Source organism: Scyliorhinus canicula, chromosome 9 (assembly GCF_902713615.1).
Source record: "Scyliorhinus canicula chromosome 9, sScyCan1.1, whole genome shotgun sequence".
NCBI classification, from domain to species: domain Eukaryota; kingdom Metazoa; phylum Chordata; class Chondrichthyes; order Carcharhiniformes; family Scyliorhinidae; genus Scyliorhinus; species Scyliorhinus canicula.
Genome location: NC_052154.1, coordinates 143,652,023 through 143,671,537, shown reverse-complemented (window position 1 = coordinate 143,671,537; position 19,515 = coordinate 143,652,023). Strand labels below are relative to the sequence as shown.

Here is a 19,515-nt window from a genome sequence, read left to right as displayed (position 1 = left end):
AGTATGCGGGGATAGTTATCTTGTACCGTGCACCCCATTGGCTGGATATTTGGTTTAGTACAGGACGAGAGCAGAGGCCAGGTTGGAGGTTTGACCCGGTTGTTGGCGGATGGAGATTTTTATGATAAGGTGCGGTTGGCGATTTAGGGATTATGTGGAGTTCAATAAGAATGGGGAGGTGAGGGCGGGCATTTTTTGGGAAGCACTGAAGACAGTGGTCCGGGGAGAAATTATCTCATTTACGGTTCGTGCGAATACGGTTCGTGCGAATAAGGAAAGGAGGGCGGAACATGACCGTCTAGTGAGCGAGACAGTGGAGGTGGACAGGGAATATTCGATGGTGCCCTCCGTGGAGGGATTGGCGAGGAGGAAAAAGTTGCAGGGGCAATTTGACAGGCTGACAATGGGGAGGGCGGTATAGCAACTGTGTAGGGCAAGAGGGGTGCAATACGTGTATGGGGAGAAGGCGAGCTGCATGCTGGTGCACCAGCTGCGGGGGCAGGCTGTGTCCAGGGAAATATTGAAGAACCGGGCTGGGGATGTGGTGTCAGAGCCAGGGAAGATAAATGAGGCATTTAGAGAGTATTACCAGGGACTTTATGAGGCAGACCCAAGAGGAGAGGAGGGGGACATGGGACGGTTTCTGGACGAGCTGGAATTTCCCCAGGTGGAGAAAGCAAAGAGGTAGGCGTTGGATCATCCCCTGGGGCTGAGGGAGGTGCTAGATAGTATCAGGGGTATGAAGTCTGGGAAGGCCCCTGGGCCAGTTGGGTACCCGGCAGAATTTTATAAGGAATTTGCAGTGCACCTGGCACCACATCTGTTGGGGGCATTTAATGAAGCACTGGGGAAGGGGAAGTTGCCGGAGACGATGAAGCAGGCAGTAATCACACTAATCCCCAAAAAAAGGAAGGATCCAGTGGAATGTGTGTCGTATAGACCCATATCACTATTGAACACGGATGTGAAAGTATTGGCTAAGTTTTTGGCGGGGAGGATGGAGGATTGTGTCCTGGAGGTGGTTGCAGAAGATTAAACAGGCTTCGTGAAGGGCAGGCAGCTCGCGAGTAATATAAGACGGCTGTTGAATGTGGTGATAAATCCGTCGAGAGCTCTGGTACCGGAGGTGGTGGTGTCCATGGACGCAGAGAAAGCATTTGATCGGGTGGAGTGGCGGTACTTGTTCGAAGGTTTGGATTTGGGCTGAGATTTGTAGCATAGGTGCGGTTGCTGTATGTGGCGCCAAGAGCGAGGGTGAGGACGAATGATATGAGCTCACAAAGCTTTGACTTACACAGGGGTATGAGGCAGGGGTGCCCACTGTCGCCGCTGCTGTTTGCGCTGGCCGTAGAGCCATTGGTGATGGCTCTCAGGGGGTCGGCAGAGTGACGGGATAATGAGGGGACAGAGGGAGCATCGGGTGTGGCTCTATGCCGATGACCTCTTGCTGTATGTTTTGTATCCGTTGGAGAGTATGGGAAGGATTATGCTCCTGTTGGGGAGGTTTGGAAGGTTCTCGGAATATAAGCTGAATGTAGGGAAAAGCGAGGTATTCCCGGTGAATGAGCTGGCAGAGCGGGCTAATTTGGGGGGGATGCCATTTACGGTAGCGAGGGATAGGTTTAGGTACTTGGGGATTCAGGTAACGAGGGAATGGACGGGGCTCCATAAATGGAACTTAATGAAGCTAGTGGAGGAGACCAGGGAGGATCTTAAGACGTGGTGGACACTGCACTTAATGTTGGCGGGAAGGGTCCAAGTGGTGAAAACTAATATTCTGCCGAGGTTCTTGTTTATCTTTCAGGCTCTCCCAATCTTTGTACCAAATGCCTTTTTTCGGAAAGTGGACACAATCATCTCTGACTCTGTATGGGCGGGGAAGGTGCCAAGGGTGAGGATGACCCTGCTACAGAGGCAGAGGCAGCAGGGGGGTTGCCAAAGGTGCAACGGTGGTGGGAAGGAGAAGGGGTAGCGTGGATTAGGATGGAGGAGGAATCTTGTAAGGGGTCTAGTTTGAGGGCTATGGTAATGGCAGCATTGCCAATGGTTCCAAGTAGGTATTCGGAGAGCCCAGTGGTGCAGTCCACAGTGAAGATATGGAATCAGCTGAGGAGGTATTTTAGGGTGGAAGGGATGTCGGTGCTAATGCCGCTGTGCGAGAATCAAGGGTTTGAGCTGGGGGGGATGGAGAGTGTATACGGGAGGTGGAGGGAAGTGGGTCAAGGTGAGGGATTTGTATTTGGAGGAAGGGTTCGCCAGTCTGAAGGAGCTAAGGGAGAGGGTAGAGCTGCCGAGGGGTAGTGAGTTCAGGTAACTACAGGTTAGGGACTTTGCACGAAAGGTCTGGAAGGGGTTCCCTAGTTTGTCGGGATACACCCTGCTGAAGCGACTGCTGCTTCCGGATGTGGAAGGGGAGGGAAGAATTGGGGATATGTATAAGTGGCTGGGGGAGCAGGGAGGCGAGCGGTGGTGAAGATCAAGGAAAAATGGGAAGCGGAGTTGGGAATGGAGATCAATTGTGGAGTATGGAGTAAGGCACTGCGAAGGGTAAACGGGACCTCTTCTTGTGCAAGGATGAGCCTGATACAGTTCAAGATGGTGCACAGGGTGCATATGACTCGGGTGAGAATGAGTGGGTTCTTTCAGTGGGTGGCAGATGAGTGTGAGAGGTGTGGGTGGGGGCCAGTGAATAATGGGCACATGTTTTGGGGTTGTGAAAAATTGGGAAGATTCTGGGCGGGAGTGTTCATGGTCTTAGCCAGGATAGTGGAGGAGGGAGTGGACCCGGACCCTTTGGTGGCGTGTTTTGGTGTTTCAGAGAAGCCGGAGCTCATGGAGAGGAGGAAGGCTGATGGAGTGGCGGTCGGCATCGCCACCGGGGGTAGCAGCATGATTGGGTGACCTGTACGACTTCCTGTGGTTACAGCAGATAAAATATGAGTTAAGGGGTTCAGCAGGGGAGTTAACGAAAAGGTGGAGGATGTTTGTGACCATGTTTGAGGAGCTGCTCGGCCAGCGGGAGGGGGGAATGAAAAAGGAGTAAAATCTGTGCAAACTGTACAGTTGATTGTTGGGAAGAATGTTTCCCGGGCTGTTTATTTGCTGTAACCTACTTTGATCCAAGTTTGAATAAAATGCGTTTTTTAAAAAAAAAGTATTGTGGAGAGAACAGTCTCTTTGGAATGTTGAAAGGAATGACTACCGCCCGGTGGCCCTGACGTCAGTTGTAATGAAGTGCTTCGAGAGGCTGATCATGAAGCGCATCACCTCCATACTCCCGGAACGCCTTGACCCACTTCAATTCGCATACCGTCGCAACCGGTCCACATCAGACGCCATTTCCCTGGCCCTACACTCATCCCTAGAGCATCTCGAAAACAAGGACTCCTACAACAGACTCCTATTTATTGACTACAGCTCCGCCTTCAACACCATAATCCCAGCCAAGCTCATATCAAAGCTCCAAAACCTAGGACTTGGCTCTCCACTCTGCAACTGGATCCTTGACTTTCTGACCAACAGACCACAATCAGTAAAAATGAACACCAACACCTTCTCCACAATAGTCCTCAATACCGGTGCCCCGCAAGGCTGCGTACTTAGCCCCCTACTCTACTCCCTGTACACACACGACTGCGTGGCAAAACTTGGTTCCAACTCCATCTACATGTTAGCTGATGATACGACCATAGTGGGCCGGATCTCGAATAACGACGAGTCCGAATACAGGAGGGAGATAGAGAACCTAGTGGAGTGGTGTAACGACAACAATCTCTCCCTCAATGCTAGCAAAACTAAAGAGTTGGTCATCGATTTCAGGAAGCAATGTACTGTACACACCCCTGTCAGCATCAACGGGGCCGAGGTGGAGATGGTTAGTAGTTTCAAATTCCTAGGGGTGCACATCACCAAAAATCTGTCCTGGTCAACCTACGTCGACGCTATCACCAAGAAAGCACAACAGCGCCTATACTTCCTCATGAAACTAAGGAAATTCGGCATGTCCACATTAACCCTTACCAACTTTTACAGATGCACTATAGAAAGCATCCTATCGGGCTGCATCACAGCCTGGTATGGCAACTGCTTGGCCCAGGACCGCAAGGAACTTCAGAGAGTCGTGAATACGGCCCAGTCCATCACACGAACCTGCCTCCCATCCATGGACTCCATCTACACCTCCCGCTGCCGGGGGAAAGCGGGCAGCATAATCAAGGATCCCTCACCCGGCTTACTCACTTTTCCAACTTCTTCCATCGGGCAGGAGATACAGAAGTCTGAGAACACGCACGAACAGACTCAAGAACAGCTTCTTCCCCACTGTCACCAGACTCCTAAATGACCCTCTTATTGACTGACCTCATTAACACTACACCCTGTATGCTTCAACCGATGCCAATGCTTATGTAGTTGCATTGTATATCTTGTGTTGCCCTATTATGTATTCTCATGTATTTTCTTGAATTTTGTTTAATTCCCTTTTCTTCCATGTACTGAATGATCTGTTGAGCTGCTTGCAGAAGAATGCTTTTCACTGTACCTCGGTACACGTGACAATAAACAAATCCAATCCAATCCAATCCAAAGGGGAAGGGAAGGAGATTTGAGGTTGTGAACTCTCTCCGTTTTGGTGGATGGCAGTTAATGGTAATGATTCAGCCATTCTCTTATTTCACTTCCTCTAGACCCACCTTTTGTTTCTTTGCTTATTCCCTTACTATTTACTTTTGCCTTGCACCACCATTCCTTTTGTTAATTAAGCTCTCCTGCCTTCCATCCTATCACAGATGGTCCATTTTTGTTGTTCCCCATGATCCTGTATAAAACCGGTTATATCTGTCATTTTTTCTAAGATTCTAATGAAATTGACATGAAACATTCACTGTGTGTGTGCCTCGGTCTCCCTCTTGGTCTCGCTCGCTGCCTCTCGCCTCTTTCCACAGATGCTACTTACTGAAAATTTCCAGCATCTGCAGTATTTTGCATTTGTACTTTGACATGAAATCCAGGGTAGTACTCGCGCTGGAGTACTGAGGAAGAGTCATTAAGCTGAGGCCCTGTCTGCTCTCTCAGGTGAACATAAAAAATCCAATGCCACTATATTGAGGAAGAGCTGAAGGAAGTTCTCCCTTAGCCAGCATGACTGTTTGTGAAAGCTTGCTGTGCAGAAACGTCTGCCACAATTTCTACATTGCAGCAGCGACTATATTTCGTTGGCTGTGAAAATGCTTCAGGACATCCAGAGGTTGTGAAAGTACAGTAGCACAGTGGTTAACACTGTTGCTTCACAGTGCCAGGGACCAGGGTTCGATTCTCAGCTTGGATCACTGTCTGTGCGGAATCTGCATGTTCTCCCTGTGTCTGCGTGGGTTTCCTCTGGGTGCTCCGGTTTCCTCCCACATGTCCCTGAAGAGTGATTGTTAGGTGATTTGGACATCCCGAGTTCTCCCTCAGTGTACCTGAACAGGTGCCGGAGTGTGGCGACTAGGGGCTTATCACAGTAACTTCATTGCAGTGTAACTTCAATGTAAACCTACTTGTGACATTAATAAAGATTATTATTAGGTGCTTTATGCAGTACTTTGCTAAGTTTGCTAAATTATGTGAGGAGCTTATCTGTGGAATATTGTGAAAGGAGTTAAGGGCAGGAAGCCAGTGTAAAAGGAGTCAAATTCCATTGATAGTGTGTAGGCATTGCCTTAAGGTGAACTCTGCATCCTCCTTTCATTGTGTTTCAAGACCAGGGGTGGGTACCAGGGAAGGAATGCACAATGTGCTCATTGATTTGAGCCAAGGTACAAATGTGTTTATGATTAAATTACAGCACGATCTATTTAAGATACAAACTTAGTAAAGTGTTGTAGTTTGTAAAAGGTCTGTGTTAAAACAGCAGCTGTTGCGACTGCACAGTAGTTAGCACTGCGGCCTCGTGGCACTGAGGACCCGGGTTCGATCCCGGCCCCCAGTCATTGTCCATGTGGAATTTGCACGTTGTCTCTGTGTCTGTGTTTGCATGGGTCTCGCCCTCAACCCAAAGATGTGCAGGCGAGGTGGATTGGCCATTTCTTTTTATTAAAACAGTAAAAAATATATACAAGGCCAAAAGTGCAAACACTAATTTTGTGTTAGAGAAACAGGTTACCCTCCCCTCAGTACCAATGTATGGGGAGGGGCGGGTGTGGATACTCTGATTACTAAAACAGTTCACAACACATGTTTACAAAAAACAAATGGTACAAGTACTAAACATTGCACTGGAGAGACCAGATACCCTCGCCTCTACCAACAGAAGCGAAAGGAAGGGGGTGGTGGGGAGAGAGGGGAAAGGAAGGTGGTGGGGAGGGATGGAGTTGGGGTGTTGGTAGAGGGGGGCCCAATAGGGCACTGCCTGAACTATCTACGGAGGCAGAAAATTAAAAGAACTTTCACTTTTGATGTGCCAGATTCCAGGAGTCTCCCAGATGGGGTGAGGGGCAACACAATGTCAGGCACGAGTGAACTCTGCACCCCGCTACAGAGCTCCTCGTGCATCCTGCTCTCCCGACACTGGGCGGCTGACAGCCTTCGGACTGTTGCCCTCCAGGCCCAAATCCTCCACCACACTGAGTGCGGCGGGTGACACGGGCCCACCAACCAATCCAGGGGCTGCCTTGATCCTGCCACCGGGATCATCGACAGGCGGAATCTCCTCCGGCTCCTCCAGGGGGCCCCGTGCCAGTGGGAGGCGGTGGTGCAGATGCTTGCTCTACCCCTGCTGCCTGGTCACCGGAAGGCCCCGAAAATAACTCCGGAACAGGTCCGGGATGGTGGCGGAGGTGCCCGAAGACAGTAGTTGGGCCAGAGGGTCTTCCAAACTATAACCCGCTAAGAACCTAAGAAGCAGGGGTTATCGCTGACCCCCTCCCCTGAGAAATTAGTCATGCTAAATTGCTCCTTAATTGGAGGGGAAAAAAGAATTAGGTACTCTAAATTTAATTTAATTTTTTTTTTAAAAAGGCAGCTTGTTTTTGTCCATTTTTATTACTGTGCAGTAGGGCACTAATAATTCTAGTTCCAAGGAAGCTTTTCAATTCCAACACTTTTTATGACTGTTGCATCACAAGTTGGTTATCAAAGTACTGAATAGTGTCAGTAACTGGTACGCCAGACTCTTGCGTGGTTATCTTCATTCCTTGTTTGTAATTCGAGAGATTAAATTAAGATTTCTGGCCCACTATTTCCTGGTCGAGGATTTGGACAGACATTTGGGAAGACTCGAACATACATTTATACAATGCCTTTCAGAGCTTCAGGACATATCACCATTCTTCGCAGCCAATAAAATGCTTTTCAAGTGTAGTTACTGTTGTATGTAGGGAATTGTGGCAGCTAATTTATACACAGCAAGATCTCTCAAACACTGTTGAGCTGATGGGCAGATTTTTATTTTTTTTTTTGATTTTTTGCTTGAGATAAATTAATAATCAGGGCCCTGGGGGGCAATCCCAAGCCTTTCAGAAATGAGCATACTACCAACTGAGCCATGCCTGACATCAAAGACCTGTGGTAGAGCAGCTCCAAGCACTTCACTGAACTTCAGTGTTTGTGCGAACTGGGCACTTTAGTTGTTGTCAAAATCTGTATAAATTGGTGGGAAGCTCCCATGCAGGAGAATCTCACACCACTTTGTGTGGAACATAATTGGTGTCAAAGCCGATGTGACCAGTACCATGAACTATTAGACCAATGTAGAAAATAGGAACAGGAGTAGGCTATTTGATCCTTCTAGCCTGCTCCGCCATTTATTATGATCATGGCTGATCATCCAACTCAATAGCCTGTTCCCGCTTTCCCCCCATACCCTTTGTAATGAACTCCAATTAGCTTTATTGGTTGTCCAATTGGAGTATGAGCTCCCTCAATGATAGCTCATTGAGGGGGCCCATAAAAGCACCCGTGTTGGCTTTGTGAGCCAGTCTTAAGTTGACTGGACTGCTAGCAGCACTGTTTGTAGCTGCTCCTGTAATATCGTTATTGTAAATAAATATTGGTGTGGTGACGGAACTCCTGCCTCCCGTGGATTACTACAGTGGTGACGAGGTAAACTAAGAATTTTGCGGAGACCAGCTGCCGCACTCGGAGGGTAAGCCTTGCCATTTTAAAAATGCCGTTTTTTGGGAGGTTAGAGGCATTCGACCTGGCTATTGAGGACTGGTCCCAGTATGTGGAGAGAATGTGTTACTTCTTCCGGGCAAATGATATACTGACTGATGAAAGGAGATGGCTTATCCTGCTGTCGGCGTGCGGACCCTCAGCTTTCGCCATTATACGTAGTCTGACTTATCCCGATGCGCCGGACACAAAAACCCTCCAAGAATTAACGGAATTGGTGAAAGAGCACTACGACCCAAAACCACCCCTCATTTTGCGTAGGTACAGATTCTACACAGCGAAGCGGGAAGACAGGGAGTCGGTCACGAATTTCTTGATCCGCCTGAGAAGGCTGGCGGAAAAATGTGAGTTCGGCCCGACGCTAAATGAAATGCTTCGGGACCGGTTAGTGTGTGGTATAAACAACCTCACAATACAGAAACGCCTCTTGGCGGAAACGGAGCTAGACTGCAGGCAGGCGTTACAGCTCGCACTGTCCCTAGAAAAGGCAGTAAGTGGGGCGCAGGAACTACAGGGCACACCAAAGGAGGTAGATACTTGTGAGAGGGACTACCACAATGGGTCCTGCTACCAGATAGCCACTCTCAGGAAAAGCCTGAGGAATAGAGGGAAAAAGGAAAACCCCAGAACTGCCCCCAAGTCTGCCAGGACTAACTGGAGACAGAGGGAAGTACCGGCTGAGGCACAACATATTCGGTTGTGGACGCAAAAAGACCCAGTTTTAGCCAAGATGAAGCATTTACTGCTAACATGGGAACTGGAAAGACCAGTGGAGCCCCAGATGCACCCATACTGGAGCAGAAGGGACCAAATAACCGTAGAAGACGGTATCCTATTATGGGGAGCCCGGGTAATAGTCCCAGCTCAGGGCCGTCACGCAATCTTAACTGAGTTACATCACGGACACCCAGGGGTGTCTAAAATGAAGATGCTAGCTCGAAGCTACGTTTGGTGGCCAGGTTTGGACACAGACATAGCAGCCTTGGTATGTCGGTGCCAGGAGTGCCAACAGGGGCAAAGAGTGCCGCCAGCGGCGCTATTGCACCCGTGGGAATGGCCAGGCAGACCGTGGACCCGCCTGCATATTGACCACGCCGGCCCTTTCATGGGCTCAATGTTTTTGGTGATAGTGGACACCCACTCCAAATGGTTGGATGTCCACCGGGTAAACGCGGCAAGCACAGCATCGACAATTGAAAAGCTCAGGGCCTCGTTTGCAACACATGGACTGCCGGAGGTATTGGTGTCGGACAACGGAACGGCATTCACAAGTGGGGAATTTGGAAAATTCCTGAAGGAAAACGGAGTCCGTCACATCAAAACGGCCCCTTACCATCCAACGGCCTGGCAGAGAGAGCGGTCCAGACACTTAAAGCGGGACTCGAGAAGCAGCCGGCAGCGTCAATGGACACAAAGCTCTCCCGCTGGCTGTTTGATTACAGGACCACACCGCATTCCACAACGGGCATACCGCCAGCTGAACTCTTAATGGGAAGGCGGCTGCGAACGAGGCTGAGTCTCCTTTTCCCAAATTTAACGGGGAAAGTGGAGAAACAACAGGAGGCCCAACGCAGGGGGCATGATAATAGTCGGCAGCAGAGACATTTCCAGGTGGGGGCACCGGTTTGGGTCAAGAATTATGGGAATGGACCAACGTGGGTCAAAGGCACGGTAGAGTCCCAAACAGGGCCCATATCCAATAAGGGTTCAATAGGATGTAAGGTGCTGAAGAAACACCTAGACCAAATAAGGGCAGCGGAACCACACCTGGAGGCAGGCGAAGCAGGACCGCCTCAAGCTGGGATAGCCCAGACAGAAAGGATACCCACACCCCAGCCCCGAGCAATTTCTCCAGACCCCGTCATCCAGTCGTCAGAGTCGGAGATGGACACGTTCGACAAGGCCGCCGCGACACCTCTCCCCAAGGAGGAGGAAGAACAACTTCCAAGGAGGTCGTCAAGGAAAAGACGGGCACCTATAAGGTACACCCCGCCCACTTCGGAGAACGACCCGGCGGACGACACAGAGGTGACAGACCCAGACAGGAGGAGCAGGAAGAAGCTCAGAGAAATGCCAGCTGGCAGGAATTCCTCGGACCTTGGGGGGGAAGGGTGTAATGAACTCCAATTGGCTTTATTGGTTGGCCAATTGGAGTATGAGCTCCCTCAATGATAGCTCATTGAGGGGGCCCATATAAGCACCTGTGTAGGCTTTGTGAGCCAGTCTTAAGTTGACTGGACTGCTAGCAGCACTGTTTGTAGCTGCTCCTGTAATATTGTTATTGTAAATAAATATTGGTGTGGTGAAGGAACTCCTGCCTCCTGTGGATTACTACACCCTTTGATCCCTTTGGCCCAAAGAGCTGTATCTAACTCCTTGAAAACATACAAGACTGTATTCTCCATCCCACCACACCTGTTTCCTGGTGCGGCGTGCCCCCGCTGGCAGTGGGGTTCCTCCGTCCTGGCAGCCAGCCAATGGGGTTTCCCATTATGGGCACCCTCACGCCATCAGGAAATCCATGGACGTGAGTGCACTGCTGGCGAAGCTGAGCATCCCGCAGACGGAGAATCCCGCTGACAATGTTTTGGCCTCAACTGCTTTCTGTAATAGTGAATTCCACAGGCTCACCGCTCTCTGGATGAAGAAATTTCTGCTCATCTCGGTCCTAAACAGTTTATCCCATATCGTTTCACTGTGACCCCTGGTTCTGGATTGGGAATATACTTCCTGCATCTACAAGGACATCCAGGTCTCATTGCACATTCCACTCTCTAATCTATAACCATTCAGATCACCTGCCTTTCTGTTTTTGCTACCAAGTGGATAATCTCCCATTTATCCACATTACATTGCATCTGCCACGCATTTTCCACTCGCCCAGCTTGTCCAAATCACACACTGAAGCATCTCTGCATCCTACTCACAGCTAACCCTCCAACCCAGCTTTGTGTCATCTGAAAATGTGAAGATATTTAACTTCACGAGGCTGGTGGAGCAGATGGAGGAGGAGTTTAAGAGGTGGGACGTGCTGCCACTCTCCTTGGCGGGTAGGGTGCAGTCAGTTAAAATGACGGTGCTCCCGAGGTTTTTGTTCCTGTTCCAAAGCCTCCCCATCCTGATCGCTAAGGCCTTCTTCAGGCGGGTTAACAGGAGCGTCATGGGGTTTGTGTGGGCGCAGAAGACCCCGAGAGTGAGAAGGGTGTTCCTGGAGCGGTGCAGGGATAGGGGGGGTTGGCGTTGCCTAACCTCTGTTGGTATTATTGGTCCGCCAACGCAGCGATGGTACGCAAGTGGGCGATGGAGGGGGGAGAGGTCGGCATGGAAGAGGTTGGAGGTGGAGTCCTGTGTGGGCACGAGCTTGGAGGCGCTGGTGACGGTGCCGTTGCCGCTTCCTCCAACGAGGTATACCACGAGCCCGGTGGTGGTGGCTACTCTCAAAATTTGGGTGCAATGGAGACGGCACAGGGGGGAGGTGGGGGCTTCGGTGTGGTCCCCGATACAGGGGAACCACCGGTTTGTCCCAGGGAGAATGGACTGAGGGTTCCTGAGTTGGCACAGGGCAGGTATTAGAAGAATGGGGGGACCTGTTTGTGGACGGGAAGTTCGCGAGCCTGGGTGAGCTGGAGGGGAAGTTCGGCCTCCCTCCGGGGAACACCTTCAGATATATGCAGGCAAGGGCATTTGTTAGGCGGCAGGTGGTGGAGTTCCCACTGTTGCAGCCACGGAGGGTCCAGGACAGGGTGCTTTCGAGGATCTCGGCAACGTGTAAGGTGATGCAGGAGGAGGAGGAGGCCTCGGTGGAGGAGCTGACGGGTAAGTGGGAGGAGGAGTTAGGTGAGGAGATCGACGAGGGGACGTCCTCTTCCTCTTGTGCGAGGTTCAGCTTAATACAATTCAAGGTGCTGCATAGGGCACACATGACCAAGGCAAGGCTGAGCCAGTTCTTTGGGAGAGAGGACAGATGTGTTAGGTGCTCAGGGAGCCCAGCAAACCACACCCACATGTTCTGGGCGTGCCCAGCGCTGGAGGACTTTTGGAGGGGCGTAGCAGAGACGATGTCAAGGATAGTTGGTTCCAGGGATGAGCCGGGCTGGGGGCTCGCAATATTTGGGGTGGCAGAGGAGCCGGGAGTGCAGGAGGTGAAAGAGGCCGGTATTCTGGCCTTTGCGTCCCTCGTAGCCCGGCGAAGGATCCTTCTTCAGTGGAAGGATGCGAGGCCCCCAGGCGTGGAACCCTGGGTCAACGATATGGCTGGGTTTATTAAATTGGAGAGGGTCAAATTTGTCTTAAGGGGATCGGTGCAAGGGTTCTTCAGGCGGTGGCAACCGTTTCTAGACTTCCTGGTGGAGCGTTGGGTGATGGTCAGCAACAGCAGCAATCCCGGGGGGGGAGTGGGGTCAGTTTGGAGTGGGGGGAGTTTGGGGTGGGGGGGGCCTGTGTGAGGGTTTGTTTGTTTTTCTTGATTGGGCGTGTATATTTGCCAGAATGTTGATTCTTTCTGTTAGTTTATTACTTGTGTATACGGGGGGGGGGGGGTTTGTTCTTATTTTTTTTTGTGTTTTTGTTGTTGATAATTTGTGAAAACTTGAATAAAAATTATTTATTTTTAAAAAAAAAGAAAATGTGGAGATATTATATTTAGTTCCCTTATCTAAATCATTAATGTATATTGTGAATAGCTGGGATCCCAGCACAGATCCCTTCCATACTCCACTTGTCACCGCCTGCCATTTGGAAAAAGCCAAGGGAAACAAATTCTTCTAAACATCCTTGAATTCAGAGATCTACCTGCAGTTGGACAATACATATACTGCCAGCTGCATTACCAAAACCCAAATTATTTAACAGGTGTGGGACAGAGTTTGATGCACATGTAGGAACGTCCCCGGGTTAAAAAATTGGCATTTCGGCCAACCATGCAGCTACTGTCCAGCTGGAACTGGCTCTGCACCACTGTCCTGAGGTATGCACCTGCAGGAGCTGCATTGTCGAAGAGACCCACCTCCTTGCTCCATCTTCTTTCTTCACTTCTTCCTCTCACCTTTTCCTACCTTCCCTTCCTCCACTTACACCCATCTGTGTCTTTCTTTCCTTCCGCTTGCCTCACCCCACCTCTCCACTTCTACTTTATACCATTGCTCCTCGTTTACTGCGTCACCATTGAAGGTGTCCACTTCTGTTGCTATTGATTACTCCCTGTAGTTGCAGCATTGCACAGCTGAAATTTGCAAATTAAGATTATAGGGATTTGGAGGTATAAACCATAGTACACCGTATATTCAGATGCTCCATTTTTGTAGTGAAGAAATAGAGTGGAGACTTGAGACCCTGGACAGATATGACATGTATTTTTAGGAACAGAAATAAGCTATTTGTAATTTACGTTTCAGTTTCTGCTGTTTTTGGAATTGTCGTCTTCATGCTGCAATGGCCTATTATCTTTTTGGGTTAATGTCTTATGCGCCCCCTTCTGATTCCTAATTTCAAAAGTGCTGCTGATATTTGAATTCCTAGCCGGAGTGAACAATTTGCTTGGATTGGCTTTCTCTGTTTCTTTCTATAATCTTGAAAAAATTTAAATTGGGTCGTTCAATGTCCCTTCCCCAGAAAGGTTGGCATGATAATGTTGTGATGAACCGAGATAAGAGGAAATAATCTGTTTGGGAAGTTAAGACTGAGACGTCATCCATTTAAGACCATGACTGAGAGGGCAGGAAAAATGGAGAGTTCCAAATAGTTGTTTGGTAGTACAGAACTGGAGTATCGCTTTGAAACAAAAAGATATTTTGTTGAACCTTTTCGTTGTGCATTTATCCAAAAAATCAGGGCATTGTCATTCTTGTGCTTGTTCTGTTGCGTGCAAGGTGAAAAGTTCTGACAACCTGCCTTTTTTCTACAATACTCAAATTGAGAGTGGTTGAAACATGGAATACTTTCAGACAGGGACTGGTTGAGGGAGAGTCCATCGTGTTTTATTCAGGGAAAATTAGATAAATAGTTAAGCAGAGGAAGCTGTAATGCCAGACGGCAGGGCATTTGCATTTGTTTTGGATTATTCTTAACAAGGGGATGGCAGGGTATGGGCCACGGTTCGATTCCCGTAACAGCCTCCCTGAACAGGCGCTGGAATGTGGCGACTAGGGGCTTTTCACAGTAACTTCATCGAAGCCTACTCGTGACAATAAGCGATTTTCATTTCATTTCATTACTGCCTTTTGTGCTGTAAGTATCTATCATTGCTATGTTTGTACTAGCTTGTCTCTGTTTATACTGATGGTTTTACTTTGTGACTTTGACAGCATTTATTCAGGGAAACGAAGCTCGCAGTTTCCTGGGACGACGACTTCTGTACAATCGATGGGATTTTGAAATATTTACTCAAGGAAATCTTGAGCGAGAGTGTTTTGAAGAAATATGTAGCTTTGAAGAGGCACGAGAAGTTTTTGAAGATGACAGAAAGACAGTTGAGTATTTCACTCTTATACATGTATCAGAGCAGTATAAATTATTTACCATCATACAAAGGAATAGCATTTAATTGATCATTTCAAAACTTGGTAAAAGAATGTCTGATTTAACACAATTCATTACGTTTTAAAACATTTTCTCCCTGCCCACAACTGAATGGAACTTGTGCCAGGATACAGCACTAAGTTGGCTGTTCTCCAATACACTGCCTAAATATTAATAAGAGTCTGGATAGCAGTGTCAACAGAGCATTTAACTATGTGAATAACAACTTGCATCCAATGAAGCTCTCATTCATCATCCACATATTGCAATTTCTGTCAAAGGGCAAAATGAATCATTTGGAAATTGCAGCATTGATCTGGTCAAACTCAACACCGAAAAGGGTTTACACTTGGATCTTTCTTGGTCGATAGGGTTGAGTAAGATACATTTTACTGAGCCAGCTGGAAAGTTGTTAATGGTAACTATGATTGTATCTTCGGTTACACAGAGAAAACAAGCACTTTATTTTCTAAAATATATATTTTTCTTTCAGAATATCTTTTGGAAAAGTTACACAACAAAGGGCCCTTATGCCAAGCCAGGTAAGACTTGATTTTTTTTTTGTTACAAATATGATTTGGTACAGTATGGTGATCCAAGTAGTTGTGAAAAAGGAGGAGCTGTACAGTGAAATCCCAAGTTTGTCACTACATTAAAGATATTTTTGATGAGCTGAGATGAAGCTATTTTGGTGTTGTACTTAAGTCCTTGCCTGATTGGATCATGGTGAAGTGCCGTAAATCTGTTCTGTTTCATTTTAATCATAGGATTACATAGTTTTATGTTTCTACTCTTCCCCCATATACCTATTTTGTTTCTCCCGAAATGCATCTATGCCATTTGCCTCAGCTATTCCTTGTGGTAGTGTGTTCCACTTTCTAAGTATTCGCTGGATAAAGAAGTTTCTCCCAAATTCCCTATTGGTTTTATTAGCGACTATTTTGTACTGATGGCCCTAGATTTAGTGCATTTACACTACTACATTTGTATGAAAACTTTAAAGACTGTTTGAGGAATGCATGCAAAATAGTACTTTAAAAAGGTGGTATTCACTTGAACTTCAATTGCTTAAGTTTCTATTTATGTATTAAAATTATGATTCTACTTTTCTGTATAGAACAGGGATACAAGGAGCTGCTGGATTGCTACTATACTATAGTCCCAGTGAATTCCAAACTATTCTAACTTTTTCAACATCAGCCCTTTTGAGGGAGGGGGTGGAGATCGCCCAGTTGTCCTCAGGTTGCACTTTGCTTTGCATCTAATATACTCTAAGATTGTTTGCTTTTCCACTTCAAATTGCATTCTACATCTTAATTTTAAGTGTAGTCACTTAAAATTTGGGAAACACTGAAACCCATTTGCACACTGCAAACTCCCAAAGACATCCTCCACCATGCCCGTCCCCACTCACTTTCACTTTAAGGGGCTTGTAATGTAATCATGCAGCACAGAAGAAGGCCATAGGCCATTTGACCCACCTTCAGCTTTGCGTCCCCTCCCCCCAACTAATGACTCCACATGATTTTGTTTACACATCAGGATTGGGAGTGGCTGATGATGGCAAAGTTCTGAAATGTTCTTGTGACAAGGAATCCTGCACATTTATAGCACAAAATCACTACAGTGTGCAGGGTTGGAAGACTGTAGCACCTTTTTAGTCACCTGTGGTGAAATGCAAATGCTGCTAACAGGTGGTATTGTAAAAAATACAATGATATGACAGTTACTAATGCCTTATTTAGACAAGTTTAGAATCATTAAAAATTTCGAAATTTCAGCAGTGTCATATTCAAGAATGATCACATTTTAAGAATTTTTTTTATTGAAGGTATTTTCAAATATGTACAGAACAAACCACACACAGAACCATAACAAGCCATCAACAGTATAATAACATATCCAACGTCCATTTTACCAGCACCTCCTACCTCCCTCCTTTATACCCCGCCCCAAGCAAAGAGAAGAAAGGAAAAGAAAAGAACCTCCCCCTCCCCTCTTCCCCTGATGACGATTTAGTACACCTTAAAAAAGTCGATGAACAGTTTCCACCTCGTGGAAAACCCCTCGTCCATCCTCCTAATGGCGAACTTCATCTTCTCTAAACGTTCACCAGGTCACCTACCCATGTCCCCACCTTTGTTGGCTCCGAATTCTGCCAGCTCAACAAGATCCTCCTCTGGGCTAACGGGGAGGCAAAGGCCACTACCTCAGCCTCTCTCCCCACCTGTATTCCCGGATTTTCCCGCACCCCAAATATTGCCACCTGCGAGCTCGGTGTTACCTCCGCTCCCAGAATCTTTGACAGTATTTCCGCAACAACTTTCCAGAACCCTTCCAACCTTGGGCACGCCCAAAACATGTGGGTATGGTTTGCCAGTCCCCCGGCACACTGCACACCTCTATCGTCCGCCCCTGGGAAAAACGACTCATCCTGGAGGTCGGAAAAACCGACTCATTCTGGACATTGTCATGTGTGCCCTGTGTACTACCTTAATCTGTAATGGGCTTTTTAAAAAATATTTTTATCAAGGCATTTTCAATAAACATGAACCACAACCAAGATCAAAACTATAAAAAATATAAACAGGAGATCACATCGTAACTAAATGAGTGACCAACAACCGCAGCCCTCCCTCCCTACCATGCCCCCACCTTTTCTTATTAACCCCCCCCCCCCAACTCCAACAGCGCCTTCTTTGCTCGTGGAACCTTCCCCGCCCACACAAATCCCGATATCAACATGTTAACCTTCCTGAAAAAGACCTTGGAGATAAAAATCGGGAGGATCTGGAATGCAAACAAAAACCTCAGGAGCACGGTCATCTTCATGGACTGCAGCCTTCCCGCCAATGACCACGGAAGTACATCCCATCTTTTAAACTCGCCCTTCATTTGCTCCACCAACTGAGCCAGATTCAACTTGTGCAATTGCCCAGATACCTAAAACTCAACCCCACTACCTTAAACGGCAGCTCGCCCAACCTCCTCGTCTGTTCCCTCACCTGGATCGGGAAGACCTCACTCTTCCCCTGTTTAATTTATACCCCGAAAACAGACCGAATTCCACCAAAATGCCCATAATACCCGCTATGCTTTCCAGTGGGTCTGATATATACAGCAACAGGTCGTCCACATACAGCGACACCCTATGATCCAACCCCTAGAAGCTCTAAATGCCACCACCAGTGGCTTTACTGCTAAGGTGAAAAGCAACGGGGAGAGTGGGCATCCCTGCCTCGTCCCTGCCTCGTCTAACAGGAAACAAAGAGTGGGAATAAATGAGTGCTATTCTGGCTGGCAATCAGTGACGAGTGGTGTGCCTCAGGGATCGGTGTTGGGACCACAATTATTTACAATTTATATAGACAATTTGGAGTTGGGAACTACGTGTAAGGTATCCAAGTTTGCAGATGACACGAAGGTGTGTGGCAGAGCAAAGTGTACTGAGGACTGTAAAACCTTAGAGGAATATTGACACATTGAGTGAGTGGGCAAAGGTCTGGCAGATGGAGAATAATGTCAATAAGTATAAAGTCGTGCATTTTGGTAGGAGTAACAATAGAACGGATTATTACTTAAATGGTAAAAAGCTGCAGCATGCTGCTATGCAGAGGGACCTGGGTGTACTTGTGCATGAGTCACAGAAGGTTGGTCTGCAGGTGCAACAAGTAATTAGGAAGGCAAATGGAATTTTATCCTTCGTTGCGAAGGGGATTGAATTTAAAAGTAGAGAGGTAATGTTGCAGTTGTACAAGGTGCTGGTGAGGCCACACCTGGAGTACTGTGTGCAGTTTTGGTCTCCGCACTTGAGAAAGGATGTGCTAGCACTAGAGGGGGTGCAGAGGAGGTTCACTAGGCTGATTCCGGAGTTGAGGGGGTTATCGTATGAGGAGAGGCTGAGTAGATTGGGATTATATTCACTGGAATTCAGAAGGTTGAGGGGGGATCTAATAGAAACATGTAAAATTTTGAAGGGAATTGATAAGATAGAAGTAGAAAGGATGTTTCCACTGGCAGGTGAAAGTAGGACAAGCGGGCATAGCCTCAAGATTAGGGGGAGCAGATTTAGGACTGAATCAAGGAGGAACGTCTTCACTCAGAGGGTGGTTAAAGTATGGAATTCCGTACCGAAAGGAGTAGTAGACGCTACTTCATTGAATATATTTAAAGATAGGGTAGATGTTTTTTTGAAAAATAAAGGAATTACGGGATATGGCGAGAATGCGGGTAAGTGGATCTGAGACCACGAAAAGATCAGCCATGATCTTATAGAATGGCGGAGCAGGCGCGAAGGGCTGGATGGTCTACTTCTGCTCCTAGTTCTTATGTTCTTATGTCCTCCGGTACAACCTGAAGTTCCCAGAACTCACCCGATTCGTTCTGCCATGTACAGCAATTGGATCTAATCCACAAACCTCTGGCCAAACCTGAACCACCCCAAAACATCCCACAAATACTCTCACTCTCCCCGATCAAAGGCCTTCTCCGCATCCATCACGACCGCCACCTCAACGTTCCATCCCTCCGAGTGTATCATTATGACATATCACAGGCGCCTGATGTTGGCCAACATGTACCTCCCTTTTACGAATCCCGTCTGGTTCTCTCTCTCTCTCTCTCTCTCTCTCTCTCGCTCTCGCTCTCGCTCTCGCTCTCGCTCTCGCTCTCGCTCTCGCTCTCGCTCTCGCTCTCGCTCTCTCTCTCTCTCTCTCTCTCTCTCTCTCTCTCTCTCTCTCTCTCTCTCTGTCTCTCTCTGTCTCTGTCTCTCTCTCTGTCTCTGTCTCTGTCTCTCTCTCTGTCTCTGTCTCTCTCTCTCTGTCTCTCTCTGTCTCTCTCTCTGTCTCT

The 19,515-nt window shown here is 47.8% G+C and overlaps 1 protein-coding gene across 1 annotated transcript in view; it reads left to right on the top strand.

Moving 5' to 3' along the window:
• Positions 1-19,515, top strand: part of LOC119970942 — an 89,033-nt gene that overhangs the window by 34,111 nt on the left and 35,407 nt on the right. Inside the window, exons 4-5 of the mRNA XM_038806053.1 lie at positions 14,454-14,617; positions 15,161-15,209. Coding sequence (XP_038661981.1) covers positions 14,454-14,617; positions 15,161-15,209 — 213 coding nt within the window. The remainder of the gene's footprint in view (positions 1-14,453; positions 14,618-15,160; positions 15,210-19,515) is intronic.